Source organism: Fundulus heteroclitus, chromosome 9 (genome assembly GCF_011125445.2).
Source record: "Fundulus heteroclitus isolate FHET01 chromosome 9, MU-UCD_Fhet_4.1, whole genome shotgun sequence".
NCBI classification, from domain to species: Eukaryota; Metazoa; Chordata; class Actinopteri; order Cyprinodontiformes; family Fundulidae; genus Fundulus; species Fundulus heteroclitus.
In genome coordinates, this window is record NC_046369.1 from 9,468,017 (window position 1) to 9,493,533 (window position 25,517).

The following is a 25,517-nucleotide window of genomic DNA, read 5'->3' on the forward strand; positions in this document are numbered from 1 at the left end:
GTGAGCAGCAACTCGTGGTCTTGTCTTACTTTTTATTGATAATTTTTAACCTGGACAAAAACCAAACATTTATCACAGGATCAGCCCGATCAAAATACTTACCATGACACAGGGCAGCTCCCCTTGTAACAACGAATTTCCACTTGTTCTTCTTCTGTTTTAAAAGTGGTGCGCTCTTCTTCTTCTTTTTCTTCTTCTTCTTCTTCCTCTTCGTGTTTTAATGGCATCTGACATCCAAAAGGATCATTACCGCCATCTTGTGGTGCGCGCAGCGCACCCAGTTACCGCAACACTTATTCCCCCTCGGTAAAATCGGGGACATTTCCGGGGACAGCTTTAGCCGGGGACAGGTGGTCCAAAACGGGGACAGTCCCCGGAAATCGGGGACGTCTGGTCACCCTATTGTGGTCCCAAGTGACAAACACCCGTCCATCCATTTGATCTGAAGGACGGGATTTATCACCTGCCTGTTGTCAGCTTCTCTACCCTGACCTGTCTGCAGCTTTGCAGCCCTCCTAGACAATAAACTGCGATCCAGTGTGTATTCTGACGCCTTTCTATCAGGACAGAACCCGTTTATTCAGCAATCTGAGCTACAGACGCTCATCTGGACAACATGGATCAATGTGCCTGTTGCTGGTTCAACATTTACTACTTTGGCCCACTTGTAATGCTGATCACTGCCCAGCAGGAACTGGACTGCAGGAGTTGAATGCGGTACCGCGCGCGAGCTATTTTTAGAAACACAACGTCACAATGACGTCACATCACGTGGTACGCAGTGGGGCAAACTTTTGAAACCCGCCGCTGCTTTGCTTTAAAAGAGACATGCGTTAGCCTAGGTTTTACTCGGTAAACGACTGCTTTTTCCAAATCTAAAACCATGGTTTTTAAACATTGTTGCTATGGAACGTGCAACAGCGACTCGAGGTACGCTGATCGGCCGCATATGAAGGATGTTTTCTTCAAGACTGCCAAGGAGAAATGTGTGCGCTGGGACCGGTGCGGTCGGCCTACACAACAGTTCAACCCGGAAAAAGTTACCAAATTCAAGTACATATGTAGCAAGCATTTTGTCGGAGGAAAGGGCCCAACCGAAGAACATCCTGACCCAATTCCAGCGACATCAAGTCAAGGTAAGAGTATTTTGGTGGCCGACATGTTAATAAAGTAGCGCCTGCTACCATGACAGCATATAGGCTATCATGGTAGCAGGCGCTAACATGATAGCCTGCTACCAGGTTAGCTTACTCAAAAACATTTCAAATGAGACAAACATTAAACATATACCCATTCCTGGACGGTGATTGCAAACAACAACAACAAAAAAAACGGCCGACACTGCCATGATCGCCGCGCAGGAAAAAAAAACAAAGCTTACCGTTCGATCAACTCGGCCAGTTTTCCAGTTTTTTTAAGCCCTCGAACCTCAAGCCATCGTTTGAGCTGAAGGTTGGTGTGTTCTTCCACAGTGCGACCAGTAAATCGTGTGCCTGGGACATCGTCTTGGGAAAGTTTAACGGCTGTAAAGTCGGTCAGATCGCTGGTTCTGTTGCGCTTGTAATAGCTGGGTTATCCGTGCTTTCTCTCCTGTATGCCCTACCTAAGCGGCAAAAGGGGCGTTGCTCTTGAGACGGTGACGTCACGTGCGCGGTACCGCATTGAAATTGCACGCTGCACCCGGGTCAAAGACTCGACTACCATCCGGAGCTGCCTGCTCCAACAGCCACGTTTCGGCTAGGCCATAGCCGCAGAGCCGCATGCTAGCCTTCGCCTTCACCCTGCTTCAACGGGATGCACAAAGTGAACCGAACTGACACAGAGGCACAGACAGGTTTGGCAGATAAATAAACAGGAAACTTAAAAGGTTTATTTAGAACGGTTTACCTAATACGTTGTCACTGTGTTTTTAAAACATGTGGAGCTAACCGACATGGCTCCCGCTAGCTTCTTCGAAACCATGCTATGCTGATGTGATTAGAGTGTTTTATTTACAATTAAGGCTAACTTTATTTCCACAAGGGTTTTATACATTGGTGGGATATTCCAGTCTGCTCATTACGACCAAAATAAAGCCGAAGCTTTTAAAATTAGCGCTCATGTCCGCTAGCCTAAGGCTATTAGCTTCCGGATAACTACTATGGTTCGTTTCAAAAATAAGTAAGGTTTGTTTAATTTTGCTCCACCATCTTTTAATAACACTAACATAGCTACGAGCGTTATTGTATTAATATGAAATATTAATGTCAATTTAGTTATGTTTTTGTGTAGTTTTAGGATTGACTCATTTAGCAACTGATTGCTACAGCGACCACTAGCTTCCCGGAGGTTTAATCGCATTAATAAAATCATGCGTTACTAAAGTTTACTGAGCAAATCATTCTTTAAAATTTTATTTTTATCAAATAATGTTTAACTCAGGATTTGCATAGTGAATGAGTTGAAATACATAACAAATGCTGTTTTGAATTAGTTCAACTAATTTAACTTCAGTCCATGTTCTTTAAGATGAACTTTGATTCTTTAACTTAGATCTGCAGTGAACCAGAATTCACTGAATTATTCTGATGATGATGATCAACCATTTTATTTTGGCTTTTATTTCTTTTGTGTGTACATAGTTCCATAGCTTAATTTTATCCTCATTTTGATTAGTAGTTTTAGTTATGTTTCACTAGCCTAGTAGAGGATTTGTTGATTGAAATATAGTGTTAATTCAGATAAATAGCATTCTAGTGATGTTTATTTTGTTTCTGTTAAATTCTTGAACATGAAGAGAAGATGTCACATATTTATTCTATATGTGTGCAGTTTGCTGTTCAGAGAACCCCAGTGCTCGAAACATTCCTTTATATTATTGTCCTAATATCAGCCCTTGGGTTGATATTCCCCGGACAATACCTAACAGAGAGTTATTAAAAGATTACATAACTTTAAACAGTGTGTAATAGCACAACATTTTGGCGTCAACATTTTGATACTTTTGGACTTTAAAAAAAATTAACTAAAAATTTCTCAGCTAGTGATAATAAACTGTACGACAAAAATCTTAAATTCAAATGCTTGAATCAGTCGAGCAATTTGATGTAGCCAACATTCTGATAATTGATTTAATTATAAAGTTAAACGTACTGACTGAACAAAATTTTGTTGCACATCTGAGTCCAGATGCTGTGACTTATTCTCATGTTTGCATAAACCAAATTTCTTAAATGAAAAGTCCACAGTTATGCATTTTAAAAATTAACTTCCTGTCCAAACGAGTTAGATGCTCAAATATCTAACCTAAGATCCTCTGCCTATTTGTCTAAGACATTTTAAGAATTTGTTTCCAGATTTAACTCCTAGTTTTTCTGAGGTGCCCCCCTGCTGGTGTGGAAAGGGGGGGGGGGGGGGGGGGGGGCTCATAAAGCTAAAAGTGCTAATTTCCCTTAAAAGCAAAGGTGAAAGCATAACCTTAAATCGCTTGTAATTCCTTAAAGGGTTAAGCCTTGCACAAAAACTACTAATTCCTGAAGAAAAATTAAGCAGTAATTCCTAAAGGTTTAGCATTGCTAAGACTGAAAGAACAGTGTCGTCACAAGCCACACGATGAACTGTCAACTTGCGCACCTTTTTCTACACACACATATACGTATTTACAAATGTATATTTAAACATAAATGCATAGTTAGGCATGCACAGACTGAATCTTTTGTTATTTTGAAAGTTTTGTCATACTTTGTTTGTTGTTTTGTGTTAGAAAGATGTAGCCAGAACCTCCCACGTTTGAAGCTGCACCTGTGGTGGACCAAGCAGACATAGAGAGGCAGAAGGTTGTCGTTGCAGACCTCATCAGCTTATCTTTAGATGAATGGAGTAATTTAAATTGTTTTAACCTTGCTGCATGTGATGAAAAGATCAAGGAACTAATTAATTTAATCAGGAATCTGATCAAAAGGACTCTGATCCAAGAAGTTGTGGGACAGCTTACATTGTTATATCAGCGTAAGTGAAAACTAGAAGATGAAAAATATTCTCAGTTGCAGGTTGAGCATCAAATGGTTTTAGAACGAGTGAGTGCTGCCAAACTGGAGCTCTCAAAGGCTGAAAGTGAGGATGGAGGAAACTGAAGCTGACACCGAGGAGGTCAAAACTCCTGATTTCAGTCAGCCTTTGTCTCATCAAGAAAGTGAGTCCCCCACCCTTCAGGTGAAATCCTTACACGATCAACCTCAGCAGGTTGAATCATTGCAGGAGCTGGAGTCCCAGAACAGCTCTGCAGTTTCTATTGCAGCACCTTAAACAGAGCCAGTCTTTCCAAAATTTAGATCAGAACCTCTAAATTTTGAGTTTACACAAAGTACTTCCACAGACTCCATGGGGGGGTTGTTGGAAGTCAGACTGTCCACAGTGGAGCGTCGCACCACCCTGCTGCAGTGGACTGCCCCAAAGAGTACCAGGTAAATAATTCTGCAGACACAGGTGGTTCAGATTGGAGGGATGAGCAGCCATCACACCTGACTCATACCACCACTTGTACTGACTCTGTGCTGCCCCCTAAGGGCCAGAAGAGTCACTCAGGTGGCCCACACCAACCTAAACCCCCACCACATGTCAGAGTTCACATCTTGACCTGCCATTTCCCTCATCTAGTGAGAAACTAAAGCTTATATGGATAACAACCGCTAAGAGCATTTGTGTTTTCATTAAAGCTCTTCCTCTAGAGATTTGTGACGGTTATTCAGCCCTTTGCCAAGCTTTAAGAGAAGAATATTCTGTGAAAAGGGATCAGGCTTCTATGACTCTTGATGCTTTTGCCATTCTTGAAAAAGAAAATGAAACTCCCAGAGAATATTACTATCGCTTATGAACGTTTATTATCAGGGATGTAATTCTCCAGGTCCTGAAGAGGACCCACTTTTTAAGTCTTTGTTTCTTCATAATCTACATGAAAGTGTACGATATGACGTGACCATGCATTGCAGGGAAAATAAATGAGATCCGCAGATATGCCCAGTTTCTTTAGAACTCTCATTGAATTTTGATAGGAAACAAAGCAAGCATAGAGTTTAATGCTTTCTTATTGTTTTTGGACAATAAGAGAGCACTCATACTGAAATCAACATACCAAACTTAAAAAATTATAACTACACAACTTGAACTGTAAACGGCAACAATACTTTGGTGATGTAAACACTTAACATATAAAAACTTGTGTGTGAATCAAAAGAAGAAATAAAATTATGGCAAAAGTACAAGAGCTTAGTGCATCTTCAACATGTTCCAATCCTTTATCCCATATCTTCATATGTCTCACCATGTTTTGTAGCAAAAGCACACTGTATAAATGAGCAATACGTGTGCTTTTAAAGCAAGAAATGGTAGGAAACTAACAAAAATATTAATGTAAAACATAAAGTGCTAATTTTTCAAAAAGAAAATGAAATATCAAAGGACTTTCATACAGGCAAACTGAGGTAAATCTACTACATTTTACTTCATTTCTGCCCTTTATCCACATTTGTGGCAGTGAAAAACTATTTGCCCTATTGCAGATTTCATTTTTTTTTTTTTTGGATGTAAAATGCAGTGGCTGTTCTAGGTAAATGTGTGACTGTGGATAAAACCTGCAGATAAGCCTGAGCTTTTTCTCACAGGTTTTGATTCTTAATCTTTCAACTCAGTGCTGCCGAGTCGGTCGCTGAGCTCGTCGAAGTAGTTATCGGCGAAGCGAAACATCTGGATGATGGCGCTGAGCAGCAGGATGTCGCAGTTCAAGTCCAGCTCCAGCTCCCCACTGTAGTTCTTTATTGGAACCACGCAGGACAGCGGCACGCCCACCTTGGTGCTGACGCCCTGCATCTGGATCACAGAAGGGTTCAAACAGGGATTCAGAGCGGCGTCATCAAGTTTATTATCCAGACAGAGTGACTTCTTTATAATTAAAAGAATCTTTACTATTTCCTGGATGTATCCACTCTTGTAGACCTTTCTCAGATCCTCTTTCACCAAAGGACATGCTTCATCGACTTTAGTGAGCAGCACCAGCTGAGGAATCCCTACAAACAGAACAGGTGAGAATATTCAACACAATACAAACTGTAAGCAATCCAGGTATAAACCTTGTTCAAAATTCAAAATCGAGCTAGAATTCAAACAAATACGTAGGGAAAAATTATTGAATCAGAAGTTCTACTGACCCAAAAGGTTGACCTTTCTGCGAATGGCTTCCAGCTTCTCCTCTAGCTTTGTGGGCATAATGGAGACCTTGCAGGCATCAATAACATAAGCCACACAGTGGATCTTGTCTTTGACACCTGGAGACTTGCGATAGCCCTGAACCTCAGCATGCAGAGGAGCAGTGGGGTTGAACTGCGTCCATTTAAATGAGGAATATTTTTAATTTACTTCCATGTTACACACAAGTTATCCTCCACAAACCGTAATCGGATATCACACCTGGTAAAAGTCCGGCACATGTCCTTTGAGGATGCTGCTGATGTCATCGGCATCAAGCCCTGCCCCTATGCTGTCCTCCAGTCCCATGGTGTCACACAGGGTGATTGGCAGAGGTTTGCCTCCTCGTCCATCTCGCACAGAGTAGGTTCGAAACTGAAAAAGGTAGAAAAATAAACCCAGAAAAATACTATTGGAGGATCGTTTTACTGGGACACTGGAAACTACATAAATGAGGGGCAGAAACAGACCTGAGTGGTGAGGCTGGTGGGGGAAGAGCCAGAGATGGCCTGGCTGGTGACATGGCCTCTGAATACAGAGTTGATGGAGTTGAAGAAGCTGGACTTTCCAGCTCCAACTTGTCCAATGAGTAAAACCCGAGCCTGGGACACAGAACTGACAGGGGGCTTGTAGTTTTTGATGCTCTCCATCAGCTCCTTTCTTTTCCTGCAGAGAAACATCTTATTACTGAGACGCTGGTACCAGTAGACCTGCTGCATAATAATGTTAAAATCATTCCTACTGAGCTCATTTAAGCACAGTGGAGCCTCTGATAGTAGATTTAAAGGAGCAGTAAGAGAAATTGTCTTATCTTAGATAGAAAGAACTACTAAATACTTTTGTGAAGAATTTACCCTGGGTAATTTTAAAGGAGAAATCATCACCCAGGGTACGCTGGATACCCAGTGTACCCTGGGTCTCCCTCTGGGTCTCCTCCTGGTGGGACGTGCCAGGAACATCTCCACAGGGAGGCGTCCAGGAGGCATCCTAACCAGATGCCCGAGCCATCTCAACTGGCTCCTCTCGACATGGAGGAGCAGCGGCTCTACTCCGAGTCCTCCCCGGATGACTGAGCTCCTCACCCTATCTCTAAGGGAGAGCCCAGACACACTACGGAGAATACTCATTTCGGAATCTTGTATCCGGGATGTCGTTCTTTTGGTCACAAACCAAAGTTCATGACCATAGATGAGGGTAGGAACGTAGATCGACCGGTAAATCGAGAGCTTCGCCTTTTGGCTCAGCTCTCTCTTCACCACAACGGACTGGTACAGCTGTCAGTTACCTGGTCAGTTACCCTGCTGAGAAACATCTCCATAGCATAATGCTGCCACTACCATATTTTACTGCCAGGATGGTGGAGTTAAGGGTGATGTACATTATTAATGTCCCACCACACATGTTGTTTGTATGTTGGCCAAAAAGTTCAACGCTGATGTCATCTGACCAGAGGAGCTTCTTCTATATCTGTTGTGTCTCCTACATAAACGGTGGGGTCTCTCTAGCTCCTTCAGAGTTAAAGTGTGCCTCATGTCTGCTTCTCTGAATAAAACCGCAGTGGCATAGGAATAGGGGGGGCAAGGGGGGCAAGTGCCCCCTCACTTTTTGGACAGGGGGGGCAAAAGGTATGTTTTGCCCCCCCGCAAAACATACCTTTGGTTGTATCTCCTCGCTGCATCGACCAATCTGCACTAGATTTTTTGTGAGTCGTGGGCGAGCGCTGCCCAACGCGTTCGTGTGTATCGCCCGGTGGACGGGCGGGGAAAATGCGTGACAGCTTCTGTGGTGGCTGGCAGCCGGCGGTGTGCGAAGGCGCTTGGCTGCAGGGCCGATCGACGCCGCTTGCGGCTTTAATTATTTAAGCAGAACAATGACCAGTGCAAAATTAAGTTGTATTTACCGGAGATGAAGTGTAGACTGCAAATTCTGTCGGGGTATGATGGCTCGATTGGGATTTGTCTGCCTGGGTCCTTTTTCATTGAAAATATCAGTTTCTTTCTTTGTCCTTTGGTAAACGAAAGAAACGTACATCCAATGTTTTGGAATGCCTCTCTGTGCAACCGGGAGCACAACAAGTCGTAGGCATTGTTTACATTTCGAAAATAAACTAAAAGCACGCTCTAATTCACCCGTTTTGTTATGGTGTTTGGCGAGAACAGTCCTGCTTTTGCCTACCGGCGTAACCCGGAAGTAGCGCAGACCATGGACCGCGGAACGCATTTCAAATTGGTCGGGCCCATCAGTCCGGCGCGCATGCGCGAAAAACCCGGATGAAAGTGAACTACCCATTTATTTAACTTTTTTTCTGACGTTCTAGCACACACGCCCCGGATTTATTTCCACTTACAATCATTATATTACAGCTAACACAATATTTACAGAATAAAAATACTTTAAAAAGAAAAGTCAAACTCACCCCTGCTCTAAATATTCCCGAAAAAGTGTCTCCGTCTGTCATTATGCTGGATGAAGTCCTATCCTCAAAGCATCCACTGTGGTCAAAAGATCCCTGTGTGTGTGGGCGCACATCAAGCTATTTAGTCTTTTCTGGGTCATTGTTGATCTCAGATAGGTCTTGATACGACGGAGGGACGAGAAACACCTCTCAGCACTTGCAGTGGACACAGCCTTAAAGCTAGCTAAGCTAACGAAGCAAACGAAGTAGCGGTCATTTTGTTTACATCACATGACACAATCAGCCAATAGGGTAGTTCACGCGTGACGTCAGCGCTACGTCCATGTCCGGCGTGTAGTAGGCACAAACAGTACTGTTCTCGTCTAATACATGACAAAATGGGTGATTTAGAGCGTACTTTTACTTGGTTTATTTTTGGAATCTAAGCAATGCCTACGACTTGTTGCGCTCCCGGTTGCACAGAGAGGCATTCCAAATCGTTGGATGTACGTTTCTGTCGTTTACCGAAGGAGGAAGGATGAAGAAAGAAATGGATATTTTCAATGAAAAGAGCGCAGGCAGACACTCCCAATGGACTGGGGGAGCCAGTGTTCTACTTAAATAGCGGCGGAGGGGAGGTGGCGATCGCTACACGGGCCGGAGAAGCGGCTGCTACAGCAGCAGTAGCAGCAGCCGCTTCTGCTGCTGTCCGCCATTGTGTTCGCCTTTTGCCTACCAGTCGCGCATGCGCGAAAAACCCGGATGAAAACAATAGCAGTGAACTACCCTATACATTTTTAGATGGGATGATTTATCGCTTTCTCATTGGAGAATGATGCTGCTGCCATAGACTATTGTGCATTTGAAAAAATAGCTATTGAATAATTAAATTTTATTTATATATATTATTTTACATGTTTGATCATCAAAAGTAGGTAGGGCCGCGGCCCTACTGGCCCTACCGGTTCCGCGGTCCTTGGCGCAGACGTCACTTTACTGTTGTAAAGTGTTGATATTGAGGGGAATGTTCATTTATTTTCATTGTGTCCCCTACGTTACTGTGTGCCACATATGCCACAACCACATGTTAAAACGTCTGAAGGCATGAAATGTCAATAAGAGTTTTTGAACTTTAATGTATCTAATGCTGATTATTCATTGAATCATTTGAATTTAAATATTTAAAATACTTTCACAGCAAAAATTATATGTGATTAATTTAGATTAATTAATTACAGAGTATGTAATTAATTAGATTCATTGTTTTAATCGGTTGACAGTCCTAATTATTTTTATTATCAATAATTGCACATTTGTTATGTCAAAACCATTTTACTCTCAAATCAATATTAGTAACTTTAAAGGGGAAGTCTGGTCAACAAGGAATAATCAGGGGATCATTAGCTATACCTAAAACGAATACGTTTGTGGGTATTTAATAAATTTTGCATTAATCAATAAGAAAAAAAAAACGTCGTCGTCTGGATCACTGTGTATGGGGGCAGTCATTACTGCCCAAATATGGGCAGTAATGGCCACCTGACATCACATCCTGTGACGTGGATAAGTGGAGAGCCGACGGTGCATTAGCAACTGTAGGAGCTGTTGGACACAGTTGATCTTCTGTGATAAACAACAATTATTTCAGATTTCCAGAGGAATTCACCATTGAAATTCGCGAGAGCTATTGTTGAAGCAACAATTCCCACGTGCATGGCCAGAGAGAAAAAACTTCATCTGTAGCCAACATTTGGAAGAAGAATGTCTTCAAGATGACATGAGAGCGAGACTTTTCGATAGGTTTTTCTTTTTTTATGATGTAGAATTTGCCGTAACATCTGTTTACCCCCCGATCAGAGCGGCGGAGGGATACGACGAACTTGGAAAGAGTGCTCACTGTTGTGAAGCCCACTTATTTTATACGACTTTGGTCTTATTTTTTTCTAAAGTCACTTGTAAATTTTGTGAGTTGTGGGTTGCAGGTTTTTTTCGGCTTGTTTCTGAAAGTGAAGTTGATTGTTTGGGCTCTAAACTAAGTAACGCTGAAATATCCCTCCGCCTCAAAACGCACTGCAGCTCATCCTGACAGGAGCAAAGAGTAAACTCAGAAAGAGCCGCTCTGACCGTATTTTCTGCAGTTTATAGTTACAATAACTGATGATAACTGCTGAAAGTAGATTAGGCGGTGCAGATCACCATTTTTAGCAGAGATTGGTTCTAAAGATGAGTTTTATACTCATCTTATAACATTGCAGAACCCAACCCATAAACTGTACTTTAATGCTTGTTTGTTGTCTTTTTATGTCTCTAAAATGTAAAATTAGTATTAATTTAAATTTAAACGCTTAATACCACGTCTATCTTTGTTTAAGAGGTTGAAAAAATATTTTGGCATGAAAACGGATATTTATTTACAAGGGGACAGATAGGGCATTGGGACTTCGGTACGTCACAAACTGGGAGGAGGCAGGACCTATGAAAATGACTCCTAATTAAAAAAGCTTAGCATTTATTGAACAGTATGTAATAATTGTATATTTAAACATTGTTCTTTGTCTTTGAGATAATACCAAATTTAATCTGTCAGGAGGTGCTCTGCCTTGACACAGCTGACGTGTGTAAGACTCTGAAGAGAGTCAACCCGCGGAAGGCCCCAGGCCCCGACAACATACCTGGGCAGGTCCTCAAGGAGTGTGCAGGTCAGCTGGCTGGTGTCCTCACAGACATTTTTAACACCTCGCTGAAACAAGCCACAGTGCCAGCATGCTTCAAGTCTGCCTCCATCATTCCGGTGCCAAAAAAACCTCAAGTCACCTGCTACAACGACTACCGGCCCGTTGCACTGACTCCCATCATGATGAAGTGCTTTGAAAGGCTGGTAAGGGAACACATCGTCTCTAGTCTCCCCCCAACACTCGACCCTTTCCAGTTTGCCTACCGACGGAACCGCTCCACTGAGGACGCCATCTCCTCTGCTCTTCATCTGAGCCTAGCACACCTGGAGGAGAAGAACACGCATGTGCGGATGCTGTTTCTGGACTTCAGTTCAGCATTCAACACCATCATGCCACAGAATCTGGTGGGAAAACTGGAGCATCTGGGCTTCAACACACCCCTTCGCAACTGGCTGCTAGACTTCCTCACAAACAGACCTCAGTCAGTCCGGGTCGGACAGAACACCTCTGATGCCATCACCCTCAGCACGGGTTCCCCTCAGGGCTGCGTCCCACACTGATGACTCATGACTGCGTCCCCAGGTTCACCACCAATCACATCGTGAAGTTTGCTGACGACACAACGGTGGTGGGCCTGATCAGAGACGACAACGACCAGGACTACAGAGAGGAGGTGGAGCAGCTGGTGTGCTGGTGCAGAGACAACAGCCTGATCCTGAACGTGGAGAAGACGAAGGAGATCATCTTCGACTTCAGGAAGAACCGGCCTCACCACGCTCCACTGCTGATCAACAGCTCAGCTGTGGAGGTGGTCAGTAGCACCAAGTTCCTGGGGGTGCACATCACGGACAAGCTCAGCTGGTCTGTGAACACCACGTCACTGGTGAAGGGGGCATAGAAACGACTGTTCTTCCTGAGGAGGATGAGGAGAGCCCGCCTGCCCCCGCCCATCCTTAAGACCTTCTACAGAAGCACCATAGAGAGCATTCTGACCAGCTGTCTCTCTGTGTGGTGTGGAGGCTGCAGCGCCTCCGACTGGAAGAACGTGAGGAGAGTGGTGAGGACAGCAGAAGGGATCATCGGGGCTCCTCTTCCCTCCATTAAGGACATTTCATCTCAGCGCTGTGTCCCGTAACATCATCAGGGACCCCTCACACCCCCATCATGGACTGCTCTTCCCGCTGCCCTCTGGGAAGAGGTTCCACAGCATCCGCTGCAGGACCACCAGGTTCTGCAAAAGCTTTTTCCCTGCTGCCATCAGACTGTTGAACTGCTGAAGTATAAAACGGACTATGTACCACACTCGCTGATTTCCGCATTTGTACAGTACCCTTATCCAGCATTATAAATGCTGCTCAACTCTTAGTCTCCAATATCACTGCTGCACTTTATCCGGAATTACTGCATAATTGTTTACAAGCAACTGTCCACTGTTGAATCACTGCTGCACTTTATTGGAAACTTACTGCATGTTTACATTTGTTTACATTTCAACTGCCTACTGTTCACTGCTGCACTTTACCCGGAAGTCAATTGGAACTTATCCTGTAACTGAACTGCGATTTATTACTGCATTTTTATCCTGTACTGTAATTCACTGCAAGGTATCCTGTAGAGTTACTGCAAATTTTTCTGAGCTGTATGAAAACGAAATTTCGTTCTGTATGCACTCTGTGCATACAAAATGACAATAAAGTAAGTCTAAGTCAATATCTGTTGTTTTCCCTTATCATCCAAAATTGAGTTATATATCACAATTATGGAAATTGTATAATCTGCATTATGATGTTTTACAAAATCATAATACTAAAATATTTGTATTTTATAAAATTAATTGAAACCACCTGTCCATGTACTCTTTGAACCTAGTTCCTTTGGGGGCTCAATAGAGGACATAGTTATACCCTAGTTTAGGTTTGGCTACTTCCTCTTGAAGTAGAGTTAAAATTGGACCATGTATTAATTTGAATTATTAATTTCTTAAATATTAATAAATTTTCTTAGAATTAATGAAGATCATATAGATTTAGATGTACTGATTGCTTCTTTAATCAGCATGCTCATTAAACATGTTAAATAGGGGTGCATTTCACTTTTCTTTGCCTATGGACCCAACAGATTTTTTTGGTTCGCTCCGCTCGCCATTTGGCTATAATACCTCATCTATCTTATTTGTCCCCCCCACACACACACACACACATACACACACATTTTAAAACCTTCCTACGCCCCTGAAAACCCCTCTGCCTGCCTGGCCTCATGGTTTGCATTTTAAGCTGACATTATTCCAAAATGTTCAAAGCTCAGGTTGTTCTGATACAATTTCAAATCTGACCTGTCTAGTGTGACTTCCTGGTCTTCATGATTAATTTTGTTCACCGTTTTCTAAATTATCCACACCTCTCTGCTCCTGGATCAGTGACTTCCTCGCCAACAGTCCCAGGAGGTGAAGCTAGGAAAACGCACATCTGCCCCACTCTTCCTCAACAAAGGAACGCCACAGGGTTGTGTCCTCAGCCTTGCTCTCTTCACCCTTTTCACCCAGGATTGTTCTGCTATCCAGCCCACAAACATGGGGGTGAAGTTTGTGGATCACACCACTGTAGTGGGTCTCATCTCGAACAATTAGGAGTCCAACTACAGGGTTGAGGTCAGCAATCTCACAGTGGTGCTCCAGGAACAACCTGATACTGGACACCAGTAAGACCAAGGAGGTGATAATAGATCACACGAGGTCCAGGAGGACTTAACATGCTCCTCTCTACATACAGGGGGATGTGGTGGAGTGCGTGGGCAGCATTAGGTTCCTGGTGAAGAAGGCCCAACATGGGCTCGTCCTTCTCTGGAAACTGAAAAGGTGTGGACTATAAAACTGCTAAAAAACGTCTATAGAGCTACCATAGAGAGTGTTTTATGTATCAGCATAACTGTGTGGTATGGGAGCTGCACGATACAGGAGAGGAAGGACTTAGCAAGGACTTAGCATTTATGCAGAATAAAGAAGGGGCAGACCCATCTCCACTTATCCCACCCACCCAGGGGGACGCGGTGGAGCGTGTGGACAGCATTAGGTTCCTGGGCATTCACCTCTCCTCTGACCTCTCCTGGAATGTGAACACCTCCTACCTGGTGTAGAAGGCCCAACAACGGCTCTTCTTCCTCAGAAAACTGAAAAGGTCTGGAATCTCCACTAAACTGCTAAAGAACTTCTACAGAGCTACCATAGAAAGCGTTTTATGTATCAGCATAACTGTGTGGTATGGGAGCTGCACAGTCCAGGAGAGGAAGGACCTAGCACGGGTGGTGAGAACAGCGCAGGGGATTGTGGGATGCCATGTGGAAGGATCTAGACTCTAGATCAGAACGAGTCCGAAGGAGGGACAGACCCATCTCCACTGATCCCATCCACCGAGGCAATGCACAGTTTGCCCCTCTCCCATCAGGCAAAGACTTCAGAAGCCTCAAAGCTAGAACAAATAAACTTAGAAACAGCTTCTTCACCAGAGCTGTGAGGGTTATCGCTCGCTGATGGAAGACTCCAGTCCAACGCCTTAAAATCACCCCACTGCTACTAGCTTGTCATACATTACAATCACCTTAATGTTACTTGCACACTATTATCTCAGAATATCTAAATGCTTATTTTTGTAAACAAAGTCTCAATCATCATTGTACAATAAGTACCTTACATCATTATCTGTTATACGTGACTCTCCTGAATCATGCAAAAACACCTGTAACCCTTGTTCATTGACTGTTTTTGTCAGTTTGCATTCATTATGTGTAAAGTGAACTGGAGAGGCCAAAGAGAAATTTTGCCACAGTGACAATAAAACACTCTTGACTCTTAATTAACCTCTGAGGTCTTGAGAGAACAACTGCACTCATACTGAAATTAAATTATACATTCTTATTTTCTAATAATTTAACTGCTGAAGGTCATTGATTGCACTATAGATTATTAGTTATATGTTGACACATTGGGGACACATTGTAGATCAAGGAATGTAAATACTTTTGCACTTACCCAGTTTCCCAAATGACATTCCTCCACGGCTTCTCAAGTTCAGTAGATTCTGTTAGAGTAAAAATGTTAAATAATTACATTTTAACATCCACCAATTTTGTCTTGTAAAACATCCCTTGTCCAAAAGAATGTGTTGATATTATGTCCAAGTTTCAAATTTAGTTTATCAGTAAAATAAGCAGATGGATGAAGGTTTATTGTACCCAGGTGAAAGTGTCAGCTAATAGAGCGATCACGTGTAGCATATCAGAATTTCTTTTCTTTTTTTAAAAATTCAGACAGTGAAATGTTATTTTCCCCAGAAAACTCACCCTCCACCAGGTAAACTTCACATTCAGTCAGATTAAGGTCATTGCCGTGCATCTGTGTAGGATTGAACTTGTAATAACTTTGTGGATTGCTGTAAGTCACTGGTTGGCTTCCGTTAATCAGAACCAGGGATTCTCCAAAATAAGGACCACAGTTGGCAATCATTTTGATGGCATATGGAGAATTTGTAACTGGATATTTTTGGAGGTTTCCACCAGCCAAACCAAAAATAAAAGCCTGGTCATCATTCATATATTGCCCAGACTGACTAAAAGGTTGCTTGGTGTAGCCTCCAAACACGTAACCAGAGGCATTGTAGCCCACAGACACAGTGGGTGACTGGTTGTCACATCGCTGGTGGAAGGCAGCACCAGTAAAGCCGTGGACCGTGGCTTTATAGAGCAGCTTCAGTTTGACACTTCCCAGCTGAGAGCAGATTGTTCTCTGCTGGTTCTTGGAGAGCAGTGAGTTCAGCGTAGACATCTGAGGTGCTGGTCACAACTTTTAGGTAAAATTCAACTTTCAGCCTGAAAAAACACAAAACAGATTACATGAAGGGTCAAATTAAATCAGAGAGCTGCAACGTTGAAATGTCTCCTGAAAATAAAAATGGGTTTCAATCAAAACCTCCTCCTGGCTGATTAAGCCTGAAATAAAACTCCAGACACTTCTGATTTATCCAGAATCAATTCAGACATTTATTTCTGTTAATTTAGATTATTATTGCTTACAGTTAAAGAACACCCAAAACCCAGCTTAGAATTTTGAGTATAATAGATGAATAAAGGACTTTGATAGAGAAATATTGTGTTTTGTGCTGCATAACCAGGGTGCGGCTCAGTTAATTATAATCAATACGGCTGAATGTTTCTGATTTTCTATCGTTCATGACAGAATGATAAGTTTCGATTTCCTGACGAGCTGACGACAGAAACGCCCCGCCTAAATATAACAACAACTATAAAACAACTAATGCAATATAAAATAATTCCTGCCTTTATTGCGGCATTTTAGTTTTTTTTAAGTTGAAACGTCGCAGCTGGGTTTACTTTGTGGGCTAAGAATAATTCCCAAGTCAATAAACGCGAAAGTGACGTTCGGATATATTGTAACATTTAGTTTAAATGGTTTCAGTCCTACCTCCTTAATAAGTCGCAGGTCTTTGGTGCCGATGGGGTAGAGCTGAGTGAAGAAGCTCTCTAACCGCAGAAGAAACGAAACTGAAGGACTTCCCGTCCTGGCCCCCTAGAGGCCATGAGAGGGAACATGATCTAAACTGATCTTCCAACATGAAGCCCAAGAGATTATGCTGAGTGCGGTCAGATTACATAAAGAGCAAAAACTCTGTAGAAAATCTCTTTTTTTTTCTTTTTCAAATCAGTGACACACATGAATCCATGGATTGTTACAGAGCAAGTTCAGCAATTTAAATCCCTCAAATTAATCTAGAATATTTATTGATAAAGGTAAAAAGGTACATAAAGCCCCAGTTGTTACAGCTAGCCAGAGTGACATAAATCTCAGTGATTCATGCAATAATCGCAACAAAGTTAACATGCAACGTCCGTCAGCTGACAGCAAACCTCATGATTCAAAATGACTTAATTTCACCATCAGTCAGGTCTCCTACACATAAGAGCCTGTAGCTATAAATGGGCTGTTGTAAAAATATGAAGGTGGAACTAAAAGATAAAGCAAAACAACAAAGTTAGCGTTAGTCTCCCCTTAAAAGTTTAGGCAAGGCAAATTTATTTGTATAGCACATTTCAGTACAAATACAATGAAATGTTTTGTAGCAAAAGCACACTTGGTAAATGAGCAAAAAGTGAGCTTTTAAAGCAAGAGATGGGAGCAACCTAACAAAAATATTTATAATGTAAAACAAAGAGCAATTTTTTCCAAAAGAAAATGACTTTTATACATGCAAACTGAGGTAAATTTACTAAATTTTACTTGATTTCAGCCCTTTATCAACATTCATGGCAGTGAAAACCTACTTGCCTCCTTGAAGATTTCCTATTTTTGTTCGGTTTTTTTTTTCAATATGTAAAATGCTGTGGCTTTTAGATAAATGTGTGACTGTGTATAAACCCTGTAGATAAGGCTGAGCTGTTTCTCACAGGTTTTGTTTGAACAAATTCTTAATCTTTCAACTCAGTGCTGCTGAGTCGGTCGCTGAGCTCGTCGAAGTAGTTATCGGCGAAGCGAAGCATCTGGATGACGGCGCTGAGCAGCAGGATGTCGCAGTTCAAGTCCAGCTCCAGCTCCCCGCTGTAGTTCCTCACTGGAACAATGCAGGACAGCGGCACCCCCACCTTGGTGCTGACGCCCTGCATCTGGATCACAGAAGGGTTCAAACAGGGATTCAGAGCGGCGTCGTCAAGTTTAATATCCAGACAGAGTGATTTCTTAATAATTAAAAGAATCCTCACTATGTCCTGGATGTATCCACTCTTGTAGACGTTTCTAAGATCCTGTTTCACCAAAGGACACGCTTCATCGACTTTAGTGAGCAGCACCAGCTGAGGAATCCCTACGAACAGAACAGGTGAGAATATTCCCAACAAGCTTTAAGAAATCCAGGTATAAACCTTGTTCAAAAATCTAGTTGTAATTTAAACAAATACGTAGGTAAAAATGATTGAATCAGAAGTTCTACTGACCCAAAAGGTTGACCTTTCTGCGGATGGCGTCCAGCTTCTCCTCCAGCTTTGTGGGCATAATGGAGACCTTGCAGGCATCAATAACATAAGCCACACAGTGGATCTTGTCTTTGACACCTGGAGACTTGCGATAGCCCTGAACTTCAGCATGCAGAGGAGCAGCGGGGTTGAACTGCGTCCATGTAAATGAGGAATATTTTGAATTTACTTCCATGTTACATACAAGTTATCCTCCACAAACTGTAATCAGATATCACACCTGGTAAAAGTCTGGCACATGTCCTTTGAGGATGCTGCTGATGTCATCAACATCAAGCCCCGCCCCTTTGCTGTCCTCCAGTCCCATGGTGTCACACAGGGTGATTGGCAGAGGTTTGCCTCCTCGTCCATCTCTCACAGAGTAGGTTCGAAACTGAAAAAGGTAGAATAATAAACCCAGAAAAATACTATTGGAGGATCATTTTACTGGGACACTGGAAAATACATAAATGAGGGGCAGAAACAGACCTGAGTGGTGAGGCTGGTGGGGGAAGAGCCAGAGATGGCCTGGCTGGTGACATGGCCTCTGAATACAGAGTTGATGGAGTTGAAGAAGCTGGACTTTCCAGCTCCAACTTGTCCAATGAGTAAAACCCGAGCCTGGGACACAGAACTGACAGGGGGCTTGTAGTTTTTGATGCTCTCCATCAGCTCCTTTCTTTTCCTGCAGAGAAACATCCCATTACTGAGAAGCTGGTACCAGTAGACCTGCTACATAATAATGTTAAAACCATTCCTATTGAGCTCATTTAAGCACAGTGTAGCCTCTGATGGTAGATTGAAAATAGCAGTAAGAAAAATTGTCTTATTTTAGATAGAAAGAACTACAAAATACTTTTGTGAAGAACTAAAGGTATATTTTCAGATGGACTATGGTATGACGTCACACACCATCTCTGTGTTGTTCTCCAGTCTCTTGTTTACATAGCTGGGCCGGCCGCAAGTGCACGTAAAATGCCACCAGCAGGCACAAAATGGCGGAGATGGCACGGCCAGAGGATCGAAAGGTTCTCTTGCTAACAGCATTATAAAGTTATGAGTTACTGAGTTCTTCATTAGACATGTTCCTCTGAAAGGTGATGCTGTTTTCATCCTTTACAAATATACAAGGCAACGGGTGAGAAGGGGAGGGGAAATGGGTGCCAGATCGCAGCTGGTGGGGAAGTAGAGGTAGGTGTGGCCTAATACATATCTTGTTTAGGTCTACAGACAGTGGTCAAGCTCCACCTAGTGGTGAAAAATCGACGATTTATCCTTTAAATATAAAAATCGGAAAATCTGCACATGTATTCGACCCCATTTAGATACATCACAGAACTAACTTTGGCTGCAGTTACAGCTGTAAGCAAGTGTCCGTCCGTCCGTTGTCTTCCGCTTATCCGGGGTCGGGTCGCGGGGGTAGCAGCTTCAGTAGGGAGGCCCAGACGTCCCTCTCCCCAGCCACTTGGGCCAGCTCCTCAGGAGGAATCCCAAGGCGTTCCCAGGCCAGCCGGGAGACATAGTCCCTCCAGCGTGTCCTGGGTCTTCCCCTGGGTCTCAGCAAATCCCCCCAGCTTATGAATCTAGAGTGTGAAGTTTTTGCTAGTTCTTTAGGAAGCTAATCATACTTAGGCAGATTAGGTGAAGAACATCAACTCTTTGAACTTAAATGTTCAAGTCTTGCCAGAGATTCTCCATTTAATTTGTTTCTTGGCTTTCACTAGGCCCTTCTAACATGTTCTGATCTAAACCGTTCTACTGTAGCTCCAGCTGTATATGTGGGCTTGTTGTCCTTCTGAAAGCTGAACCTCTGCCTCAGGGCCATGTTTTCTGCTGCCTCTGAAAAGTTTCCTCCAGGATATTTGTCTACATCCATCTTCCCAACAACACTGGTCAGTTACCCTGCTGAGAAACATCTCCATAGCATGATGCTGCCACTACCATGTTTTACTGCAGGAATGGTGGAGTTAAGGGTGATGTACATTGTTAATGTCCCACCAAACATGTTGTTTGCATGTTGGCCAAAAAGTTCAGCGCTGATGTCATCTGACCAGAGGAGCTTCTTCTACATTGTTGTGTCTCCTACATAAACGGTGGGGTCTCTATGGCTCCTTCAGAGTTCCAGTGTGCCTGTCCTCATGTCTGCTTCTCTGATTAAAACTCCATCTGCCTGCCTGGTCTCATGGTTTGCATTTTAAGCTGACATTATTCCAAAATGTTCAAAGCTCAGGATGTTCTGATACAATTTCAAACCTGACCTGTCTGGTGTGAGTTCCTGGTCTTCATGATTTAGTTTGTTCATTGTTTTCTAAATTATCCACACCTCTCTGCTCCTGGATCATTGACTTCCTCACCAACAGGCCCCAGGAGGTGAGAATAGGAAAACGCACATCTGCCCCACTCTTCCTCAACACAGGAATGCCACAGGGTTGTGTCCTCAGCCCTGCTCTCTTCACCCTTTTCACCCAGGACTGTTCTGCTATCCACCCCACAAACATGGGGGTGAAGTTTGTGGATGACACCACTGTAGTGGGTTTCATCTCCAACAATGATGAGTCCAGCTACAGGGATGAGGTCAGTAATCTCACAGTGGTGCTCCAGGAACAACCTGATCCTGAACACTAGTGAGACCAAGGAGGTGATAATAGATTACAGGAGGTCCAGGAGGACTGAGCACGCTCCTCTCTACATACAGGGGGACGTGGTGGAGCGTGTGGTCAGCATTTAAGTTCCTGGTGAAGAAGGCCCAACATGGGTTTGTCTTCCTCTGGAAACTGAAAAGGTGTGGACTCCCCGCTAAACTGCTAAATAACTTCTACAGAGCTATCATAGAAAGCGTTTTATGTATCAGCATATCTGTGTGGTATGGGAGCTGCACAGTCCAGGAGAGGAAGGACCTAGCACGGGTGGTGAGAACATTGCAGGGGATTGTGGGATGCCATCTGGAAGGATCTAGACTCTATATGCAGAACGAGTCCAAAGAAGGGACATAGCCATCTCCACTGATCCCATCCACCCAGGCAATGCACAGTTTGCCCCTCTCCCACCGGGTAAATGCTTCAGAAGCATCAAAGCCAGAACAAATAAACTTAGAAACAGCTTCTTCACCAGAGCTGTGAGGGCTATTGCTCCCTGATGGAAGACTGCAGTCCAACGCTTTAAAATCACCCCACTGTCATTAGCCCGTCATACGTTACAATCACCTTAAAGTTACTGCCTACTTGCATAATATTATCTCAGGATATCTATATGCACATTTCTGTAAATGAAGCCTCAAATCATCATTGTACAATAAGTACCTTACTACCGTCAATATCTGTTATCTGTGACTCTCCTGATCGCTACAAAAAAGCGTTTGTCAGTTTGCCTTCATTATGTGTGTAATGTGAACTGGAGTGGCCAAAGAGAAATTTCGCCGCGTGGACAAAAAAGCATTGTTGACTCTTACATAAAGTCTGAGGTCCTCATACTGAAATTAAATTATACATAAATTATTATTTTCCAATAATTTGACTGCTGAAGGTCATTGATCGCACTATAGATTATTAGTTATATGTTGACACATTGTGGACAAAGTTCAAGGCATGTAAATACTTTTGCACTTACCCAGATTCCCAAATGACATTCCTCCATGGCGTCTCAAGTTCAGTAGATTCTGTTAAAGAGCACAAATGTTGAATAATTTATTTCTAAAATCCACCATTTTTGTCTTGTAAAACATTACTTATCCAAAAGTTTGTGGATATCATGTAAATCTAACTTTCAAATTTAGTTTATCAGTAAAATTAACAGGTGGATGAAAGTTCATTGTAACCAGGTGAAAGTTTTAGGTAATATGCTCCAGGTAATAAAATGATCCCATGTAGCTTATTAGAATTTTTGTATTAAAATTTCACAGACAGTGAAATGTTATTTTCCCCAGAAAACTCACCCTCCACCAGGTAAACTTCACATTCAGTCAGATTCAGGTCATTGCCGTGCATCTCTGCAGGATTGAACTTGTAATAACTTTGTGGATTACTGTGAGTCACTGGTTGGCTTCCGTTAACAAGAACTAGGGATTCTCCAAAATAAGGACCACAGTTGGCAATCATTTTGATGGCATATGCAGAATTTGTAACTGGATATTTTTGGAGTATTCCACCAGTCAAACCAAAAATAAAAGCCTGGTCATCATTCACATATTGCCCAGACTGGCTAAAAGGTTGCTTGGTGTAGCCTCCAAACACGTAACCAGAGGCATTGTAGCCCACAGACACAGTGGGTGACTGGTTGTCACATCGCTGGTGGAAGGCAGCACCAGTAAAGCCGTGGACCGTGGCTTTATAGAGCAGCTTCAGTTTGACACTTCCCAGCTGAGAGCAGATTGTTCTCTGCTGGTTCTTGGAGAGCAGTGAGTTCAGTGTAGACATCTGAGCTGCTGGTCTCAACTTTTAGGTAAAATTCAAGTTTGAGTCTGAAAAAACACAAAACAGATTACATAAAGGGTCAAATGAAATCAGATAGCTGCAACACGTTGAAATGTCTACTAACAATAAAATGGGTTTCAATCAAAACCACCTCCAGGCTGATTAAGCCTAAAATAAAACTCCAGACATGTCTGACTTATCAAGAATCAATTCAGACATTTATTTCTGTTAATTTAGATTATTATGGTTTACAGCTAAAGAAAACCCAAAACCCAGCTTAGAATGTTGAATATAACATTTGAATCAAAGACTGTGATAGAGAAATATTGTGCTTTGTGCTTCATAACCAGGGTGCTGCTCAGTTAATGATAATAAATGCGGCTTATTGTTTCTCATTTTCTATCGTTCATGACAATGATAAGTTTCGATTTCCTGACGGGCTGACGACAGACACGCCCCGCCTAAATATAAAAACAACTGTAGCCTATATAAAACAAATAAAGTCATATAAAGTAAAAAAAAAAAAAAAAAAAGTAATTCCTGCCTTTATTGCGGCATTTTATAGTTTTTGAAGTTGAAACCCCGCAGCTTTACTTTGTGGGCTAAGAATAAATCCCAGCCTGTCGCCCATTGAATGCTGGAGATGGGCTCGAGCATTCCTCGCGACCCCAACAGGGACAAGCGTGATGGAAAATGGATGGATGGAAATAATTCCCAAGACAATAAATGCGAGAGTGACGTTCGGATATGATATAACATATTAAGTTTTAATTGTTTCAGTCCTACCTCCTTAATAAGACGCAGATCTTTGGTGCCGATGGGGTAGAGCTGAGTGAAGAAGCTCACGAACCGCAGAAGACTGAAGGACTTCCCGTCCTGGCCCCCTAGAGGCCATGAGAGGGAACATGATCTAAACTGATCTTCCAACATCAAGCCCAAAAGATGAAGTTTAGATTTGAGTGCAGATCAGGTCACATTACATAAGTACAAACAAGCTTTAGAAATGTTTTAATAAAAAAAAAAAAAAAAAAGCAAGAAACATGTGTCAATGGATTGTTATAGAGCAAGTTTGGAAAATCAAATCCCTCAAATTAATCTAGAATATGTATTGGTAAAGAAAAAATGGCCCCAGATACACCCAGCAAGATTCATATGCTCCACAATGCCCTTAAAAATCAATGGAGACCCTGACATAAATCTTAGTGATTAATGCAATAATCACAACAAAGTTAACATGCAACACAAATCAGCTGACAGCAAACTTCAGGATTCAACATGATTTAATTACACCATCAGAATCAGGTCTAGTACACATCAGAGCCTCTGGCTATAAATGGTGGTTGTTGTAAAAGTAGAAACGTGGCCCCAAAAGATGAAGCTAAACAAAAATAAAAAAGTTAGTCTCCCCTTAAAAGTATAGGCAAGGCACATTTACTTGTATAGCACATTTCACAAGACAATACAAAGTTTTGTAGCAAAAGCACACTGAGCAGCAGGATGTCGCAGTTCAAGTCCAGCTCCAGCTCCCCGCTGTAGTTCCTCACTGGAACAATGCAGGACAGCGGCACGCCCACCTTGGTGCTGACGCCCTGCAAGGGTTCAAACAGGGATTCAGAGCGACGTCATCAAGTTTAATATCCAGACAGAGTGATTTCTTAATAATTAAAAGAATCCTCACTATGTCCTGGATGTATCCACTTTTATAGATGTTTCTCAGATCCTCTTTCTTTTATAGATGTTTCTCAGATCCTCTTTCACCAAAGGACACGCGTCATCGACTTTAGTGAGCAGCACCAACTGAGGAATCCCTACGAACAGAACAGGTGAGAATATTCCCAACATGCTTTAAGCAATCCAGGTATAAACCTTGTTCAAAAATTGAGCTGTAATTTAAACAAATACGTAGGTAAAAATTATTGAATCAGAAGTTCTACTGACCCAAAAGGTTGACCTTTCTGCGGATGGCTTCCAGCTTCTCCTCCAGCTTTGTGGGCATAATGGAGACCTTGCAGGCATCAATAACATATGCCACACAGTGGATCTTGTCTTTGACACCTGGAGACTTGCGATAGCCCTGAACTTCAGCATGCAGAGGAGCAGCGGGGTTGAACTGTGTCCATGTAAATGAGGAAATATTTTGAATTTACTATCATTTTACACACAAGATATCCTCCACAAACCGTAATCAGATATCACACCTGGTAAAAGTCTGGCACATGTCCTTTGAGGATGCTGCTGATGTCATCGACATCAAGCCCCGCCCCTTTGCTGTCCTCCAGTCCCATGGTGTCACACAGGGTGATTGGCAGAGGTTTGCCTCCTCGTCCATCTCACACAGAGTAGGTTCGAAACTGAAAAAGGTAGGACACTGGAAACTACATAAATGAGCGGCAGAGGCAGACCTGAGTAGTGAGGCTGGTGGGGGAAGAGCCAGAGATGGCCTGGCTGGTGACATGGCCTCTGAATACAGAGTTGATGGAGTTGAAGAAGCAGGACTTTCCAGCTCCAACTTGTCCAACGAGTAAAACCCGAGCCTGGGACACAGAACTGTCAGGGGGCTTGTAGTTTTTGATGCTCTCCATCAGCTCCTTTCTTTTCCTGCAGAGAAACATCCCATTACTGAGAAGCTGGTACCAGTAGACCTTCTGCATAATAATGTTAAAATAATTTAAGCACAGTGGAGCCTCTGATAGTAGATTTAAACGAGCAGAAAGAGAAATTTAATTATTTCAGATAGAAAGAAGTACAAAATACTTTTGTGAAGAACTAAAGGTACTTTTCAGATGGACTATGGTATGATGC

At 42.6% G+C, this 25,517-nt stretch overlaps 3 protein-coding genes across 4 annotated transcripts; all 3 read right to left on the minus strand.

Moving 5' to 3' along the window:
* Positions 1 to 4,840: 4,840 nt before the first annotated feature.
* On the minus strand, positions 4,841 to 17,829 carry LOC105920481 (interferon-induced protein 44-like). 2 transcript variants are annotated; one of them, XM_036140982.1, is made up of 8 exons: positions 17,746 to 17,829; positions 15,628 to 16,152; positions 15,317 to 15,365; positions 6,690 to 6,885; positions 6,442 to 6,594; positions 6,183 to 6,354; positions 5,941 to 6,041; positions 4,841 to 5,844 (listed from the first exon to the last, which is right to left on the minus strand). In XM_036140982.1, the coding sequence occupies exons 2-8, from the start codon at positions 16,106 to 16,108 to the stop codon at positions 5,650 to 5,652; spliced, it is 1,347 nt and encodes a 448-aa protein (XP_035996875.1). In that variant the 5' UTR covers positions 16,109 to 16,152; positions 17,746 to 17,829; the 3' UTR covers positions 4,841 to 5,649. The 2 variants fall into 2 exon arrangements, with proteins under 2 accessions (XP_035996875.1, XP_035996874.1); XM_036140981.1 differs by lacking the exon at positions 17,746 to 17,829 and adding an exon at positions 16,766 to 17,240.
* Positions 17,351 to 23,581, minus strand: LOC105922926 (interferon-induced protein 44-like). The gene is made up of 8 exons (XM_036140980.1): positions 23,502 to 23,581; positions 22,238 to 22,762; positions 21,913 to 21,961; positions 18,796 to 18,991; positions 18,548 to 18,700; positions 18,289 to 18,460; positions 18,058 to 18,158; positions 17,351 to 17,961 (listed from the first exon to the last, which is right to left on the minus strand). The coding sequence occupies exons 2-8, from the start codon at positions 22,716 to 22,718 to the stop codon at positions 17,767 to 17,769; spliced, it is 1,347 nt and encodes a 448-aa protein (XP_035996873.1). The 5' UTR covers positions 22,719 to 22,762; positions 23,502 to 23,581; the 3' UTR covers positions 17,351 to 17,766.
* Positions 23,582 to 24,214: 633 nt separating this feature from the next.
* Positions 24,215 to 25,401, minus strand: LOC118564131 (interferon-induced protein 44-like). The gene is given in 5 exon segments (XM_036140983.1): positions 24,215 to 24,304; positions 24,394 to 24,523; positions 24,654 to 24,825; positions 24,914 to 25,066; positions 25,118 to 25,401. Coding segments are annotated over 4 exon segments (669 nt in total). The 5' UTR covers positions 25,367 to 25,401; the 3' UTR covers positions 24,215 to 24,304; positions 24,394 to 24,428.
* Between the last annotated feature and the right edge of the window lie 116 nt (positions 25,402 to 25,517).

What these genes read in the sequence shown, in the direction of transcription:
- LOC105922926 (XM_036140980.1), bottom strand. Translation starts at nt 22,718, where the DNA reads ATGTCTACACTGAACTCACTGCTCTCCAAGAACCAGCAGAGAACAATC. An exon ending in TGAAGTTTACCTGGTGGAGG is followed by an intron (nt 21,962 to 22,237) that starts GTGAGTTTTCTG and finishes GCTCTTTAACAG; the next exon opens with AATCTACTGAACTTGAGACG. An exon ending in ATGTGCCAGACTTTTACCAG is followed by an intron (nt 18,461 to 18,547) that starts GTGTGATATCTG and finishes ACATGGACGCAG; the next exon opens with TTCAACCCCGCTGCTCCTCT.
- LOC105920481 (XM_036140982.1), bottom strand. Translation starts at nt 16,108, where the DNA reads ATGTCTACGCTGAACTCACTGCTCTCCAAGAACCAGCAGAGAACAATC. An exon ending in AATGTCATTTGGGAAACTGG is followed by an intron (nt 6,886 to 15,316) that starts GTAAGTGCAAAA and finishes GTTTCTCTGCAG; the next exon opens with GAAAAGAAAGGAGCTGATGG. An exon ending in CAGAAAGGTCAACCTTTTGG is followed by an intron (nt 6,042 to 6,182) that starts GTCAGTAGAACT and finishes TTCTGTTTGTAG; the next exon opens with GGATTCCTCAGCTGGTGCTG.